Genomic DNA, 15,987 nt, shown 5'->3' on the forward strand with positions numbered 1-15,987 from the left:
TTCCCTGACTGAGTGTGCCATTTGCACCCCATTTTGATGCCAAAAGCCCCAGGGACTGAGGCACATGACGTTACGGCAATGCGCTGCACATAACATGCTTGGCATGACTGAGACTGGACTGACATACTCTTCCCCTCCCTGGACTGGGACAAAGACAGTCTTTGCAAGCTCAACAATGTAAACTGAGGCGTTTCTTCATTCAGCGATTCTCCCATTCCGCCCCAAGTAACTTATGCCACTCTGTAACATACTCTGTCCCCATATCGGTGCCAAGGATGATAACCCCGTCCCCCAAGTCATGTGTCTGAGTGGAACCTTCCCACTCTGACCACTAAACCCTTGCCCTGCAGCCCCTTCCCCTGTCTCAGGCCGGTTTCCCCCCACTTCCCCAGTGGAGCCCTAACCCTGCAGCCCATCAAAAGCCATCCCTACTTTACCACTGGTCGGGGAGGTAGAGATTTGCCAGTAACAACCCCTTGAAAGTGATGTGGTGCTGCCTGCCAAGCCTGCTGCTTATTACCGTGAGCGATGCGTGATGCAAGGTAAGCAAACAAACCTCGATGGCGCGGGCTAAGTGCAGGACACCAGGTGCATCCGCTGTATACACTGTGAAGCACGTCGTTCTAATCACACGCTGACGTGCTCTGATGATCCAGCATGGGGGGTTGATTCTGGTGAACAGTCCTTATAATGAGATGCAAATTTATTGAAATGGCGTTCCTGACGTGCTGCGGCAGGGAATGCGGCCTACCATTGAATGCTGCAGCGCACCGTCGCAACCACGTTTCCCACGATGTGAAACCGATTTCTGGCGTTCTCACAATATTTTCCGCCCCCACTCTCCATGATGCCCGCTATGAGAGGAAGCAGAAAATCCCGGCCCAAGTAGTGTAAATGAAGTTTTCTAAAAAAAAAGTTTATTTAAAAGCAAAATATACATTTTACAGCCATTTAATAAGTGTGTCTTCGAACTTTTCCATCCGAAATATCACATTTGGTCTAATATACCAGCAAAAAAAAACTTATGAAACATTTCATTTAACATCAGTACATTCAAAATCTGTGGCAAATCTTTAAGGGCACAGTTTCCTGTATGTATTCCACACATTTATCGTACATTTTATTTTATTATTACAAGGACATGGAATTAAATAAATCCACTGTCTGTATAACATCTGTTGGAATATTGTAGGAGTGTTGCCCAAGCTCGTACGAAGAACAAAATCTTATTTTTTTAAATCCTATAATAATTCTGTACAAATCTACACAATTCAGTAGTAGCAACAAGCATTCAATTATTAAAAACAATATACAAAGGGTAAAATGGAGCATTGATGCTAGGGCATTAAGGTTACTGGCTCAAATCCCAATCCTAACCTCACATGGCATTCAACCATGGCTCTTGCTGGTGTCAAGCTTTGACGGTTCTTAGTTGGTCACAGTCCTGCTCTTGTGGTAAGCACCTCACCTGTGAGAGGGGAAAAAGACTGACACGGGCGTGCAAACTGCCCTGCCAAATGTAGATCTTAGACAGATATAAAGCAGCATCAACAGCAGCCATGGGATAGTCTGCAGCTCAGAATATCCTACGCTTCCAACAGGGAGGGTGGGTGAGGTTGATGTACAGGTGGGAAGACAATAAAAATAACATTGAAAATGTATTGAAAACAAATAAATAAGATTTCACAACCGCTTAAAGGCTTTGCGCAGAGTGGGTCCAACACGCAAGACATTTATCTCCATCAATGGAATATTAGAACACAATTGTGGTTCCTCCTATATCTCCTGCTCCCCCTTCACAACCTCTGGCCAATATCAACAATATACTCACTTGATTTTCCATAATGCTTTTTCAATCAGTTTTGTTTACATTTGAAAGTTTACTGCAGCTTTTCCCAGGCCTGTATAACATTTGCATATGTATTCTATTTTGGATTGGTTAACTATTTCACAATATACATACAGAAAGTAAACCAGAGCTCCTCATTAGGTTTTCTTATTGTTGAAATCCATTTTCTGGAATAAATAATCAGTTGTCAATAAGTTGATAGCTACTGAGATATTTCAGTATTACTGTGAACATCCAATCTAACCAGCTAAAGAAAGTAAGCAGTGATAATTTCAGGACTGAAGCTGGAATATGTTCATGTCAATCTCAGGCATGCAAAAGAGGTAGCGTTGCTGAGATAAATGTCACTATGTTCCTATCCAAAGGCCAGAAACATTAACTATCCGCTAAAGTGCACTAAAGTATTAATATCTATGCATTGAGGTTAAACTGTGCAAATCAAAACCACTTCAATTTACCCTGTTACGTAAAACTTAAAACTTGTTCATCTTACCAGTATTTTTTCATATGAAGCCTAATGGCTGAAGCAGTTCAGTTCTTAACTGGAGATTTCTGCACAGTGGAGAATTCAATATTTCAAAAAAGATAATCTGTGCTCTGAACATCTATTTTACCATAAAATGTTCCACCCAGTTGAATCTTGATTATATTTCATGCCCAATTCTAGTAAGAAAGCCAGCTTATTTCAAAATAATCCTAACATATTTTCAGCTTAAAAAACGAGTAAAGGCATCAGCATAAATTTCTAATAGTTAAAGCCATTTCAGTCCCCCACCTTAAAAGGCAGCGGCAGTGAGGATGGTTCCCTCACTAATGCTTTGATGCCTGCAACTGTGGCCTTTTTTTTTAAACAAGCATTTTTGTATTGCACTAGTTGCCTGCTTAGCAGCAGGGAAGAGGAAATGCAGTACCATTCCACCTGTGCACCAAAACTGCAGCACCCACTTTTGTTGCATTTTTTCCCCCTCTATTGAGCAGCATTGGAGATTAAGTCAAATTAAGGCAGCATTACAATAGCTGAGTCAGAAAAATAAATCTGGCTACATCATAAATAAATAACAGCTGCTGAGGGTCAAAAGAATTCAAATTTAGATTGAATCAAATGATCTTCTTTATGTGATTTAGTTCAGTGGGGGCAATTTGGATTCAGTGTGTATTGGATGTGTCTAAATAGAAATACAGAAGGCCTCCACAGCTGAGCTCAGGTGACTACAGTGTACAGTGGTTTCTCAATGCAAGTTCAGGTCAGATTCACTGCAGGGCAGTTCGGTGTGTATGATTCAATGATCATGTAAAAAATACAAAATTTGTACTCCAAACCCATGTTGTTTGCTAAACATTCTATACTTTGTAAACATCAATGCATTCTGTGTTCATCTGAGCTGTAGGTATAGGATCAGGTCGGGTAGATGAGGTGCATTTCCTCAAGACTTTGATTCTCGAACTTGATAACTGTTAAAAAATGAATCCCATTACAACACATCAACTAAGCATATCTGTGCTCATATGTGTACAACCACCTTGGTAACTCAAATGCTATGTCTTGCAATATCAGAAATGCATTTAAAGATCATGCTTGCAATATGATTATGTATGATCAGAGCAATTCTTTCCCCTATAAATACGCTTTCTGCTGCCTTACATTGAGCAGACAGCATTGAGACACATCCACTGCAGCACTGATACACGTCCACTGCACTTGAGAATAAAACTTCAAAGCAGATTTTACTTTATCTTATGTATTGCTAAAGTGACAGGAAATAAGTCAAGCCAGCAGAGCTTTATTATTCCTGGGATATCACAGGCTGCTAAAGCCCTTTGAATTAATTCCAGAGAGGCTCTTAAACTGATGGTGCAAAATTGAAGCTAGCTTGCTAACCCTCTCTACAAACGTCACCTGAAACACACCACAAGGATCTAGCAAAATCGCTCATGAAAACTCAAGTTGACATGACACATTAAAAAGGAAATTGACAAATCTGCTACTACTGAGCATTTTCCTTATTCAGTGCTAAGATCACAACAGAATGGATGCTGAATAAAATTATAATTTCTAGGCTCACTTACCAGCTATTTATAAATTATCCATGAAATTACAAGGATTCAGGATGAGTAGTGTAGAAAGACGTGCCTTGGGTATAAAATACCAGTTTATTTTTCTCCTAGACTCAACTATATAACATCAAGCTATTTTTCAAGATTTTAAGTGAAAAAAAGAATCATTCTCCTTGGATTTAAAACAAAAGGTCTGTAGCAGTATGGTGATCAAACAGGGGCTACAGTGTCCAAGAAGGGATTGACTGATACTGAGGTTGGTGTTTTATTAAGAGATAGACTGGCGTCAGCTACATATCCAGACTCATAAATAATTTTAAAAAAAACTATCACCAATTCTCGTTCACTGGATCATGCGAAGTTCAGTCTAGCCTTACTGATTTAAAATAAAATATCAACTTAGCAATGAATCTAATATAAACATATGAATATGAACAACACCCAATACCAATCACACAGTATCTGTATTGGTAGTGCTCAATATTTGGTATCAGTCAGCCCCAACGTCTGGAGAAGTATACACCTATTTCACTAGTACCATATCCTTAGAAATCTGAAGGTGAAGCAACCAGTAGCCCGCAGCGTGCAAAGTCAGCAAGATGCAGCAAGAATATACATATTACACAATGTTGTAGTTGCACTGGAAGCTGGAAGGCATGGAGTGTAACATCTGGGAGTTCTCCTGCAATTTGGTCCGGAAGTCAGCTGTTCCATCATTTAACAGCCTGTTGTTATTTCAGTGCATTGCTGAAAATTCGCTAGGACCCTTTGTCTTTGGCCACAATATGAGCCATCCAGTTCACTTTCGTTGTCCAGCTTTCACGAAGGGCCTCATCAAACTTTTGTCGAAACTGCTTCAGTGCTTCGTCATCGCTTTTTCCTAAAGCCAAAGAGTCCTGGGGCCAAAAGGAAGAGATTTGTAAAATACGGGGCTGCATCTTTTTTGATGACGCATCACACTACATCTTGTAAGTGATCAGAAAATTTGTTTAAAATTGCATCGATTCAACACCCAACTTTGGACTCCTGAAATTATGTGTATTTTAAAGCAGAGAAATAGATCATCTCTAAGTTTCAATCTGCACCACTTCCTCTCATGTGTGTTTCAGTCGTAGCAAGGGAAGTGCTTTTCTCCCCATTTTCTTTCCCTCCTTTTCTAGTGTTTGAGATTGAAGCCGAGTTACAGTTCTGGATCTTGTCTGGGAAGTCATGACAGCACCAATACAGAGAGTGCCAGTGAGCTAATTGATCATAATTATAGCTAAGTTCATCCATTTCTTTACCTTCACACATCCCAGTGTTGGGTGTTGGGAAGGGGTGAGGGGTAGAGCGGTGAGCAGAGGTGGGGGTGAGTGTTCAAGGGTTAGGGGAAGTAACAGCAATGAGGATTGAGCACCCAGGCCATTATTTCCTCTTCCACAGCCTTGGGTCATTGAAGCCACCTATATTTTTTAAATGAATTTTGGGACCCTGACATTGGGCCAATATGGGAGTCCCTGGCCCAGCCATGTTGATAGTTTGCCTGCCAGCACAAAATTCCATGCTTATCATCCTATTAAGCTCACGAGGCTGGAGACCCAATCAGAGGCCTGCAGCTCTGGATGGTTGGCAGTCCCCCCAGGAGAGGTACAGCAGAAAGACTAGCATGCAGATGCCTCAACATGGCAGCTTCCTCAGTTGCAGACTTCCCTGGAGTCAGCTAAGGAGACCTGAAGCCAGTAGGACCATTGGAGTGGAAGGGAAGCCTCTCTGCAGGATGGGTTTCAGGTGCAGCTGCGATCTTTCATCCTTGCGGCCAGGTCATTGGGGCATGAAGCCTCTGGCTCTGATGATCCCATGGCAGAAGCACCAGTGATCTTTCAGGCTCCGCACTCAGTGGAGGACCACATCAATAGTGGGTAACTACCATCGCCACCACAAAATAGCGCCCAAATTGGCTGCCCACCTCCATGGAGCAGGAGCTGACCCCACTCCCAGCCTACCCAAAGAAATTTCTCTGGAGACGGGAATGCATTGGGTAGCCATCCTGAGTTGGTTCCTCCACATTTTTCTGTTCCCTCCCCCCCAACACCTCCAAACCCAGCTCCACAGGATCAGGAAAATAGTGTGTCCACTGCTGCCTGGTGGTTTAGTTTATTTGTAAGGCCTTATTAAAAGGTAAAACATCACAAAGACAACCTGTATAGTGGGATTGGTGAAAAAACAACTAATGATAATGGAATTATGGTTAGTGGTGCCTGAAGGCTATCATTAGAGTACTAATCCCCTTCTTTTATATAAATATGCTTATTATTTAGTTTTTCTTCAGCCAAAAGAAGTGTGAAGAAATACAGCAATTGAATCAAAACTTTCCTCTGTGCAAGAACTTTCTACAAAAACAGTGGTTATATTTAGGAGGCATATACTTCAGTCTTTGCGAGTATTAAATGGCACCAATACTGCAATCTTCAATGAACACAAAGGAATTGTTCCTTTGAATCACCCATAGTAAAATGTCATTTCACGCAATCCTAAAGGATATTATCTTGACCCTAGTGGCACAGTTGTGCCGAGGATAGATGGCATTTACTGCCCCCCCATATATTGAGTTGTCACTCTCAGCTGGACCATCTTGGATCTTTAGTGGGCGAAACGGCCTTCCCATTGGCAAAATAAAGAAAGCAGTGACATGCAAAAATAGTTGCCAATTCATCCAATTCTGGCACTGGTGATGGTAGGCACTTGAATGCCACTGGCATATGCTTTAGAATTGGCAATCATATCTAATGTTCTTTAGGGAAGGAAATCTGCTGCCCTTACCTGCTTTGGCCTGCATGTGACCCCAGTTCCGCAACAATGCAGTTGACTCTTAACTGCCCTCCGAAATGGCCTAGTAAACCACTCAATTCAAGGACAATTAGTGATGGGCAAAAAATGCTGGCCTTGCCAGTGATACCCACATCCCATCAAAGAATAAAAAATATTCCAGTTGATCGAATGGTGTGTAGGAAGGAGGAATGGACTGGAGGAAAAATAAGGTGCTGGGACATATTTACTGCTGCTGAATAAGGCAAAGAGGAAAAAGAAATCTTATTCCAGTATTATCCTTGCATTGGATACTGGGAGACCCACTGAAATGAGTCTGGCAAGTGGAATCAGTTGATCCAATTTCCTGTCCTTGTGGGGAAATGTTTAATCTTTGTTTCCTGTGTTGTTCCACGGAACAAGCAATATTGGGTGCAAATCTGCATTTTTCCAGCTCATGGGAATGCTCTCAATGCTTACCAAGCTGGCTCAAAAGGCATCACTTTATGAAAGGTCATCAACCTGAAACTTTCACTCTGTTTCTTTCTCCGCACATGCTGCCAGGTTTGCTCAACCTTTCTGTTTATGTATCAGATTTTTTGCCTCCCTTTATAAAGTGTTTTTGAAGTAATTCTAATTGAATAAAGGAAGTATTAGAAATAAGGTTTTACCTTAAGGTACTGGATGTCTTTGACAGAGCCTAACTCAGGTAGTCCTGCTGTCAACATTAGTGCAAACAGAGTAATGAACAAGTTTCCATTCTTGCGCAGAATCAAATAAGCTTCTTCACAACATTGCCGGAACCTTTCAAAAATAGATAACACAGTACAAAATGCACAACTTTCTGGATGTCATGAGGAGATAAAAGGACAGTTATACATCAATATAAACTACTAAATACTTTTTGTTCTACCTAACTCTGGGTAGTTAATTCACCTGTTTGCCAGGTATCACTTTGTTGTGTGTCAAATAAATGAATCAGCTTTCCTATAACAGTAATGTCAGACTCGAGTTGACTCCTTATAATATTGACATAACCTTAAGGATGATGAAATTTAAAAGGAGGAAAATTTTAGATTTAAGATTACTTTTGCATCTCATTTCAAAATGCTGACTATAAATGTTGGCATTTAAAGCATCCAAGTGCTACAAAATGCAAAATAAATTTTTAAAATTAAATTTATGCAACACGATTACATTATGAGGGGGAATGTGTTACTGGTTAAGTGGACCAACAAAACTAATTAACCCAAGGGGCTTTTAAAATATACACCAACAATAGAATGTTTTTTCCACTTGATCACTCCAAAACAAAGGCCAAACACCTCTCAGAAATGAAAGCTAATTATGAGTATTAAAATTCTCTGAGTTTATGATTAACAACACTACACATGAAAATGTTTACTCCACTATTGCCAAATAAAGCTTACCCTATACATATTGTCCACTTCCTAAAAGAGAATGGGAGGACATGTCACCTTTTCCAGGCTTAGGCCAATTTTATCTTTGTGCTGGACATAGGGAGGCCCACAAAAATGAGTCTGGGCAGGTGGAATCAGTTGTTCTAATTTCCCTTCCTTGTTGTTCCGCACAATAGCAATATTAGGAATTCTATATGAGCAAAGATGGGCTCAAGTCTGCATCTTTCCAGTTCATGGCAATGTTTCCAATGCTTACCAAGCTAGCTCACAAGGGATTTTAAGCAGATTTTACTGAACAGGTAAAGGCACAAGTAAATTTTAGTCCTCACTCATAAGGCACAAATATTTTATACAGTAACCCACTGAACATTGATTACCATATTAAACTTATTTTAAACCTAAGAATAAACTCAAAGTTTACTAATTAAATAACTTGAAACTCCAATTGCTGAGAATACTTTTCTTCCTAGGAAATTATAGGAGATTATGACATTAAACAGCTTAGACCACATGAGCAGTAATAGTGCAACTGTCACACCACACAAGCCACTTCTGATCTGTCAAACATATGTGCACATATCAGGAGTTTCTGTGTTTGCATATTTGTTTATAACTATTGTATAATTGCTTAGTTACACAAAGAGGAATGTCAGTTATACATAATGGACAAAAGACAGGGAAAGGGGAAAGAGAGAGTACTGAATGAGTATAAGTAGGAAGGGGAAGCCAATACATATCAGTTGTGGCTGGTCTGAGAAAGGACACACCAGGTTGGGATGGCAATATAAATCTAACAAGTATCCCAGAACAAAGTGCTGTATTCCTCTTTGAGAATATGTTCTGATAGAACGATGACAAAACACTTATGACATGACCATTTAATTACCTGCTAAACTTCTCAGTGTTTCCTGTTTTTCCTTGTTGAATGACGTGAATGAAGTCATAGGTAAGAATAAAGGGCACGCGCTCTCTTTTAATCCCAAACTTAGACTTGAAATTGCCAAGAATATGTCCAAAGTCAATGTGAAAGAGCTTGAAACAGAAAAAAAAGTAGCAGGATTATTGCCTTACAAAATCTCCCTCCAATCTTTGAAATTAAAATAATGGCAAAAATTAAATTATGAAAGAACTGGTAATTTACTAGGAGAGTTTCCAAATATTTCAATCTTCAATGCATTCACAATCTAATAGATTGACAGGTCTTTTCCCTATTTGTATACAGTTTTGACTTGAAGTAGTTCTGCCAAGTGACTTATTGTTGTAGAAACATCCATACACATTGTGGCAAAAATAAATACAATAGTAAATTAAGTTGTGTTCATGACTTTAGTTTACTGACCCTGGACCTTAACCCATGTTGAGAGGACCACAAAGGCCAGCACTGCAACACGTCTGAGCTAGCCTATTGCCAGAACCAAAAAAGTCAACACAGCTACAGACAGCCATTTAAAACTGCTACTCCATAGGCGATCCTTGACTCCTTTCTCAGTAGTAACATCACCTTATTTATCTAATAATACTTTCTGAAACTGGGTCCCCATCAGGGACATCATTATAACATGAAGGGACAATTAGACGAGAGATTGTGATTAGGGCTCAATGCTTTAAATGCTGCAACAACAAACACTAAATTTAATGATGGAGCATTATTAGTATTGGGATTTTGAACATTTGCACAATGGGTTTTTATAGATCTACATAATTCCCAGATTGCACTTCACATGCAGATTTCACCAAAGCACTGCTCGGTGTCAGAAAATAAGCACTTATTTTGAACCCATCCTAGATTCCATAAACTGTCTTATTAATTTTCCTTAACACTTTGATTAAATTAACAAAATTATTAGGGAGGGGGAGCTGGTTAGCTCAGTTGGCTAGACTACTAGCACGTGGTTCAGAATAATGGCAACAGCATGGGGTTTGATTTCTGTTCTGGCTAGGTGGACCTGAGGCTTGCCTCCTCCCCCTGCCCCATAACAAAATCATGGCATTAGCCATGGTTCAGCAACTCTTGAATAAACAAGGGTGCTACCTGAAGATGAAGAATATTGGGGATACTCAGTCAGGTTGAAACAAAGATTTTCTTCCTGCCATTCTCATAGTCAATAAGACAGATGCAAACCTTTGACCATTCAAATGATGATATTAGACCAATACATGTTTAAAGGGATATCCATTTTAGCCTACCATTCCTGATAAACAGGAATGACAGGCTCCAGATTTAAATCTTAGCTTAGTTGTAAAGCATGTCTAACTTCCTGTTGAAAAGTTACCTGAAATGAAGAATGAATCCTACACAGCAAAAATTTGTCATGAAGTCACACCATCACATTACCAATCCTATTTGGAGTTACATTATTAGATCATACCTGACCAGATTCTCGAACCATGATGTTGTCGCTGTGTCTGTCGCCAATCCCCAGCACATAGGTTGCTACACAGTAGCCAGCACATGACAGAGTAAACTCCTCAATTGCTTGCTCAAGAGTATCCCTGTAATCAAACAGAAGATGAATAAAAACACTGAACAATTTATTTACTGGAGCAATTGCAGCTGCATCGATAAAAATTAATGTACAGCAGTTTATACATTTCAGATTCAGAATGATATTTAAATAGGGCATTTAAAAGCTTTCATGTGCAATCTATAGAATTACTAGGATACAGTAATAAATTGTAAATGATTGCAAAGATTACTACTTCATATAACTTGTACATATAACTTCATATAACTTGTCAGACACCAAACAGAAGGAGGGAAATTGTAAGGAGGGGAAGAGAAAGTACAGATTTACAGAGTTAAAGGCTTTTCCAGAACCAAAAGAGTGAAGCAAAGTGATTTTTGGAGAGTTTTTAGAGGACAGAGGAGTAGTGATTGAAGGATTGGTCTCTACTGGTGGAACAGGGGATACAAGAACTAATCTAAAAGCAGTGTTGGATGGAGGAAGTAAAGATTTATTGTAACTGGTAAGTTGCTGGACTAGAAATCTGGAGGTTGTAAATTCAAATCCCATCATGGAAAGCTGTGATACAGGATTCAATGAATCTGGTGATTTGCAGGCTGTTCCTGTGAATGTTGCTGAATTGTTGCAATAAACCCAAATAGTTACCTGACGTCCTGCCACCCCTCCCTGATCTGTCCTATGTGACTCCAGTCACAGACTATGCTACTGAATATTAGGGCTGGATTTTCAACTCCCTCAGGGGCCTGGATGGGAAGTGGGTGGGAGCTAAAAAATCCCATAAGCCAGCATGCCAGATCCTTCACTCCACCCCGCCTCCAAGCCTTTTTTTATTGGGGGGCAAGATAGGACGAGTGCAGGGGAGGGGTGGGGGAAGGTTTGGGAGCTGTAAGGTAACTCACCTGTACATAGCAGATAACTGACATGTCTCATTAACAGCCCTTAAGTCCAACTAAAGGAGGCCAACTGGGATTTTCCAGGCAGCCCCCAAGTTCTTGCAGGCGGCGGATACCAGTTTAGGTGGCCTCCTGGCAGCAGGCAGGGGGCTGGTGCTCCAGGCAGGTCCAGAGGCCCTCCCTGCCTGCCTGGATGCAGGCATAGCCTCTGGCTGCTCTGTAGCAGGGTTCCCCCAAAAACCATCATCTCAAAGTTTTAAATACTGCCTTGCTGTCACCCAGATCCCAAGAACGAACATATTAAGTACTACAAGAAATCCCTTGGAATGGATGCTTTATACCTGGAGATGAATATATATAGAATCTATATAGTGCTCACAGTCATGATGAGAGAGTCAAATATCTGTGGGACCTCACTTCCTGATGGCTGTCAGCACTGTCAAACTTTCAAGTCAACATGTTACCTATTTGCCTAATCGTTCATCTTACAGCAACAAATGGCAAAACAATAGAATCAATTTGGAATATACTTGACTACCTACATGAAAATAAACAAAGCAACATAGTTTGCAGAGGGCAAGCTCCTGCCTGGCCAACTTCCTTGGCCTTTTTTAAGGAATTAGGATAAGGCAAGTCCATGGAGGGATTTGACATTAATTGAGAAACTGCACTTTCAAGAACAATCTTACCATTAAAGATCTACAGACACCTAACAGGTCGTTATGACAACGACCATGTTTTTGTTTCCAATACTTAGTTTGACTTTTACAAAGGAAGACATGCATCTGTGGAAACTACCATTGCAAGTCACAATTCACCAAGTAAAGAGTGAAGAGGCTTGTCACAGAGTCTGTTCTAAATTCTCCCAATGGTTGCAGTGATTTTTCTCAGATGTACAGAAGGGAATCTTTAGAACTCTCGCCAGATTTCCAAGCCATACCAAACTTTAGATCATCCAAAAAGTTTTTTTACAGCAGCTACCACAGGACAAGAGCTCATATTGTCTATCCTTTTGTAAAGGGCCCAGTGTCAACCATATTTTTCTGCTTTGCATGCATTTACTACACAGACCATAGTGGTCGATCCAGATGCACTTTTGCTTCCAATAAAAAGAGCAGTAACAGAACAATCCTGCCATTATTTATTTAATGATACACAGTTTGGAACCACATTTAGTAAAAAAAAAAAAACATTTTTCTGGACTCCGTGAACCACAGGAAGTTAAACTTTTGCACAGCAGCTAAGTTCAATGCTCTGCTGTGTTAGCAAATATGGAGATGTGACCCCATCACCCCACCCCCGTACCCTTCCAGAGGTGAAGTATGCCACAGTAGGGAGTTCTCTTCGCACAAAGACCACAGACTCTGAGGCAGGGCTTCTTCCCAAGTGACGGGCCAGATTGTCGCCCCTTGCCAGTTGATGCTTCTTGGAAGTGCTAAATGGCTGCAGGGCAGCTGCCAACCCCACTGATTCTTCGGTGGTGGGGCGGGAAACCCCGTCATCAATAAAATTGTGCCTCACATCTGTGTCAGCTCGTATCCTAGTAAAGAATTGGTACGGAGATGAGGAGGAATTTCTTCACTTGGGGGATTGTTGCTCTTATGAATTCTCTTCCACAGAGAGCAGTGAAGGCTGTCATTACATGTATTTGAGACTGAATTAGACAGTTTTTTGATTGACAGAAGGAGTCAATGGTTATGAGGGATAAGCAGGAAAGTGGAGTTAGGGCCACAATCAGATCAGCCATGATCTTATTGAATGGTAGAACAGGCTCGATGGGCCTATTTCTTATGATCTTACGATACTTTCCATCAGGGTGTGGGGAAAGAAGGGAATGAATTGGCATAAAAAAAGAGTGCAACAATGCATCTTCATAAAAGTTTGTCTATATGTTTCTTAGACATATATACGAAGGTCAAATGGAAAGAGCAAAAACTTACGCAGAATTCTTTTCCTTAAGCCAGTTCAGCAAAGCATCTTTGTTGAAGGCGGCAGTAGCAGCGACATTACTGTTAGTTAGCTGGATATTGGCTATAGTTTCTGCAGCAGAGACCACCTGAATGACACCAGATTTATCTCCTGTTGCAAGGCACCCATAAGGCACAATTCTGAAAAACAGTTAAAAGCAAAATTTTACATCAATACTAAGGAGGAAGCAACGGTAATTTAGGATGTAAATATATCATAGCTATAATGCTGTTTGCACAGCACAGTAATGTTAAAGTTCAACATAACACTGGAGAGAAATGGTGAAGGGCTGACCCGCACAGCTTCAGTTTGACAGTACTGAGGGAGGGGGAATTTTAACTCCTCTTACCTAGGTAAAGCCAGGCAATGGGATAGAGGGGTTGCAGGAGGGGAGGGATGCAAGAGGGGGAGGCTGCAGTTAGATAGTAGTAGGGCAATTACCTGCTTGATTCTCATGCTTGCTGTCCTTCATTAGTTCCCAGTTAAGTAACAGCAACAACTTATAGCACCTTTAACATAATGAAATGTCTCAAGGCACTTTACAGGAACATTATGAAACAAAGCATGACACCGAGCCACCTAAGGAGATATTAGGTCAGATGGCCAAAAGCTTGGTCAAAGAGGTAGGTTTTAAGAACTGGCTTGAAGGAGGAAAGCTTTAATTTTCAAATTCTCAGTCCTTCCATGACCTTGCCTCTCCCGATCTCAGTAACCTCCTCCATCCCTACATGCCTCAGAAATCTCCACACTCCTCCAACTCCGGCCTCTTTACACATTTCTGAATTTAGTCATTCCTCAATTGGCAGCTCTGCTTTCAGCTGCGTGAATTTCCTCCTGAAACCTCTTCACCTCCTTTAAGGTGGTCCTTAAAACCTACCCCTTTAACCAAGTTTTGGGTAATCTGCTTAATATCTCCTTATGTGGTTGGTGTTAAATTCTTTGTAAAACACCTTTGAATATTTTACTACGTTAAAGGCACTATATAAAATCCAGTTCTTCTTCTTGGTGTTAAGCTGCGATTTTAATTATACTGGGTTTTTTTTGGTACCTACTGTTGAAAAGATTGGTTCTATAGCATACCTCACATAGAAAAGTGTTATGTTTATCGCAACATTTTGCTCCCTGACAATTTATCCTTGCTTTTCCTGAATCCTGCTAGGGTACAGTTCTAAGGACTCCAACAGCGCCCCCCCGGCCCCAGTATCTCAGCCAAGCCTACATTCTTCATGAGGGAGCCTAGTCAGCATTGACAGATTACTGTGCTAAGAAGTATCATGGTGGAGCCAGAGCTGGAGCTTGATCCTGTTCTCAAATGACGGTGACACATGAGCAAAGTTCCACAGTTGTTGATGGACTGCATCCCGATCTCTACCCTGGTTGGGATTGGCTAATTCAGAACATTAAACTTGGGATCTTCCTAGTCTGTAGCTTAGTGGAAAAATGTATGCTCATTGGGGAAGCCAAGTAAACAGCTTTATACCTGACAGACGGGTCTATGCAGTACATTGATATAACAAAAAATCTTTGGATGTGAGCATCACTGGCAAGGCCAGACTAACACATTATTAGTTGTCTTGAGAAGGTGCTGGTGAGATTATTTCTTGAACTACTCGAGTCCATGTGGTGCATGTACTGTACTCCAACAACGCTGTTAAGCAGGAAGTTCCCAATTATTGACCCAGTGACAATATATGTCCAAGTTAAGATGGTGCATGGCTTGGAAGTGAACCACACATTTTCACTGATTAAAAGAGCCTGCTTGTCAGATGCCTCCCAGTAACATGCAGCAGACAGGTTTTGCTGTACAGTGAGGAGATGTCAATGCAATTGAAAGCTGGATATTTTTGTAAGCAAGTCACTGCGATGAAACAGTGCTCTAGATGTTTGTGGTGCAGAGCACGCAATTTGCATTATCAAGTCCTCTACTACGACTAGTTTGCTTCCTGACTTATGGCTTACCTCTACGGCAACAATTCCAATGGAAAACCCATCAAAAGAAAAACAAAAACGAAATCTTATTATTCCTATCAGCAATCGGCCAAATTCAGAAATTTGGAACATTTCTACAGTTGCAATCAGTCTGGAACAGCAACAGATGGCGCTGCATTCTGCCCATATGCTCATCCAGAATAAAAAGTGCAGCAAGGCCAAGGTTTAGAAAGTGAAATTGTGCCAAGGAAGTCTGCAGATTCCAGATGCTGAGGAGATTATCTAATCTTTTTTCCTGGATATTTTGGCACATGAGCAGCACTTCTGTGGCTTCTCACAGTTCAGGAAAAAAGTATAGCAAACAATTAAAATCCCAAGTATTTGTTACCTTTTCAGTATGCACAATTCAGCTGCCAATGCTTTAGCAAGGTATTTGCATCAGCAGAAAGAAAACAATTACTAGTGTTTAAATTTGAGATAGATCAACAGCAATCATGCTGTAAAACCCCTTTGAATGGAAAGATTAAATTAATTAACATTTCCATATTTTCAAGATTAAAAGTCTATTTTATACCAATTAAAAAAAATATTGCTGCAAAGTTTGCAGTAAATGATCCCAGTAG

At 40.6% G+C, this 15,987-nt stretch overlaps 1 protein-coding gene across 2 annotated transcripts in view; it reads right to left on the reverse strand.

The window, feature by feature from the left end:
* Positions 1-895: 895 nt before the first annotated feature.
* The window catches only part of pik3cb (phosphatidylinositol-4,5-bisphosphate 3-kinase, catalytic subunit beta), a 197,202-nt gene continuing 182,110 nt past the window's right edge, over positions 896-15,987 (reverse strand). For both annotated transcript variants that reach the window (XM_041178348.1, XM_041178357.1), the window contains exons 19-23: positions 13,408-13,575; positions 10,479-10,602; positions 8,996-9,141; positions 7,360-7,492; positions 896-4,800 (exon numbers count right to left, since the gene is read on the reverse strand). In XM_041178348.1, the coding sequence (XP_041034282.1) occupies positions 4,663-4,800; positions 7,360-7,492; positions 8,996-9,141; positions 10,479-10,602; positions 13,408-13,575 (709 nt within the window). In that variant the 3' untranslated portion in view covers positions 896-4,662. The remainder of the gene's footprint in view (positions 4,801-7,359; positions 7,493-8,995; positions 9,142-10,478; positions 10,603-13,407; positions 13,576-15,987) is intronic.

This window comes from Carcharodon carcharias, chromosome 2 (assembly GCF_017639515.1).
Source record: "Carcharodon carcharias isolate sCarCar2 chromosome 2, sCarCar2.pri, whole genome shotgun sequence".
NCBI classification, from domain to species: Eukaryota; Metazoa; Chordata; class Chondrichthyes; order Lamniformes; family Lamnidae; genus Carcharodon; species Carcharodon carcharias.